This window comes from Tupaia chinensis, unplaced genomic scaffold (assembly GCF_000334495.1).
Source record: "Tupaia chinensis unplaced genomic scaffold, TupChi_1.0 Scaffold000423_1, whole genome shotgun sequence".
In the NCBI taxonomy this organism is placed as follows: domain Eukaryota; kingdom Metazoa; phylum Chordata; class Mammalia; order Scandentia; family Tupaiidae; genus Tupaia; species Tupaia belangeri.
In genome coordinates this window covers 6234242-6236298 of record NW_006159928.1, presented here as the reverse complement: position 1 = coordinate 6236298, position 2057 = coordinate 6234242, and the positions used below count along the sequence as shown (strand labels likewise).

The 2057-nt window shown below is 58.6% G+C and overlaps 1 protein-coding gene across 1 annotated transcript in view; it reads right to left on the bottom strand.

The window, feature by feature from the left end:
* PLXNC1 (plexin C1) overlaps window positions 1-2051 on the bottom strand; it is a gene marked incomplete at its 5' end in the record, with an annotated part of 177452 nt that extends 175401 nt beyond the window's left edge. The window contains one exon of the mRNA XM_006154842.1: window positions 1455-2051. Within this exon, the coding sequence (XP_006154904.1) occupies window positions 1455-2051 (597 nt within the window). The remainder of the gene's footprint in view (window positions 1-1454) is intronic.
* Window positions 2052-2057: the final 6 nt, after the last annotated feature.

The window sequence follows — 2057 nt, the reverse complement described above, 5'->3', positions numbered from 1 at the left end:
GTGTAGGGGGCAATATGTGTTACTCGCATCTTTTTTTTAAAAAAAATGTAACAATAATAACAAAAAGAAGATATTACATGTCTGCCCCAGTACACAGTTGACCAGGCAAAGAGGAAAAAGCAAGTGACCGTTCTAAGGAGCCTTGTTAAAGACCTCTCAGTTTTTTGCTCCCTGGGTAACAGGGCTAATGTTTAGAAAGATGTGCTTGCCGAGGAAGGGGTGGGGGTGTCTTTCTATACATATATTAGTGCGCCTTGGCGCCAGCACTCTCCCGTACCCTGTTGGTACACAGCAAATGTAACAACACATTTTCCAAGTGGAGACTTCTCCCCACCTCTCTGACTCATTTTATACCAAAACAATGGCAACACCTGTAGCCGTTAATTTCTACTCTTTGATTTCTGTCCAGTTATAAAGGAGGCTCTCAGCAGGCTCCCCTCTCAGGAGCCATATGTAGAGTTGATGTGCCAGCAGCCTTGGAAGGAAAACGGCCTCCGGAGAAGTGCACAATGGCTCTATAATCCCCATCAACTGGACCCTCTTGAACTGCCGCTTTATTTCCCAGTGAAAGAAATGTCAATCTCAAGATTCAAGCTGCGGCTGCCCTGGGAGCCTAGAGGAAACCAGCGTCGGTTGCCTGCTTCAAGGGTGGTGCCTCTGAGCCCCGCGGTCCAGTCCAGCAGCCCGGAACCCAGAAAGTACCACTCCAACACTTTCCCTAGGTCTACCCTCGGGGTAAGGTTTTTACCCACAAAGCCACCTCCCGCTTCCCCAGTCTCTCCCCCAGCTGGAGCCCACAGCACACCCTCAGCAGAGTCACAGCCCCGCCCCCTAACACTGGGTCACGCTGGGGGTTCTGTTCCGCCAAGCGTGCGCCTCTCTCGCAGGCTAGCTTGCACCCCTGTCCAGCAGGCTACTAACTCTTTAGACCACATCTCATGTGTTGACGACGGGAGGCGGGAGCAGGGGGGCACAAAGGCTGAGTGGGGTGTGGCACTGAGCCCTTTAGGTTCAATGGCTTCTCTGCCGAGGGCACTGTGTTTAGAAACTGTTGATCATGACGGTCAAACCTGCACGCCTGCTGAGACACAGCGAAGGGGCAGAGATGAGTCTGGGGAAGCGATTAGGGAAATACGAGCTGCTTGGGGAGGCTGAGCCCCAAACAAGCGTCCACAGTTGGACAGAGAAGGATGGCATGGGAAGCAGCCACGAGAGTTTCGAGCTTCACTCCAACTCTCCCCGCCCCCCTTTTTACATTCGCCTTTTGGGGGACTTCGGGCTGTGCTTTGGAGTAACCTGGCGGTCTTGGAGACCGTCAGTCTGACAGCCGCCAGCGGTGTGAACTCGAGACCTGGAAAATGTCAACTAGGTCTCCCTCCCGCTCTGCCTCGGGGGCGGCAGCGTCGGCTCGCAAGTTGTGGCGCTCCCCGCGGCACCTAGGGGGTAGGACTTACGCAGTTGAGCTCGGTCGCCTCGAAGTCCCAGCTGCAGCTCTTGGCGCGCGCCTGGATCTCGCTCATCCTGAAGAGGCAAAGCGCAGTGGTGGCGGGGGAGCGCCTCTCCTGGCCCTTTCCGGTGGCCGCGCTGAACACACCCGCCCAGACATCCAGGGCCTCCACTAGGCTGGAGGAGAGGAGCAGACGGCGGCCGTCGGGGTGGCCTTGGCCGCAGTCGAGGGCAGCCTGGCCTTGGAACTGCACCACCGCGCTCTGCGCGATGCGCGCCATGCTGGGCCAGCCGGTGGCGGCGGCGCTCGTGTAGTTGTAGGGGTAGTAGGGGGAGTAGACGCTGCCGTTCCAGAGAAAGGCATCCACGAAGTGCAGGCTGCCCATGCCCTCGCGCAGCTTGAGTCGGCCCAGCTCCTCCGTGGCCAGGCTGCGGCCCTCCGTGTCCTTGATCGCGATGGCCGTGTCGCGGTCGGATGCCGCGGGGTTGCAGCGGCTCGCAGTGTCCGGCTCCGGCAGCACGTAGGTAGCGGCCACCGCGAGGTACCAGCGGTTCCGGTCGCCCGCGCGGTACACCACGCCGGCCGTCGAGCCTTGCGGGTGACACGACAC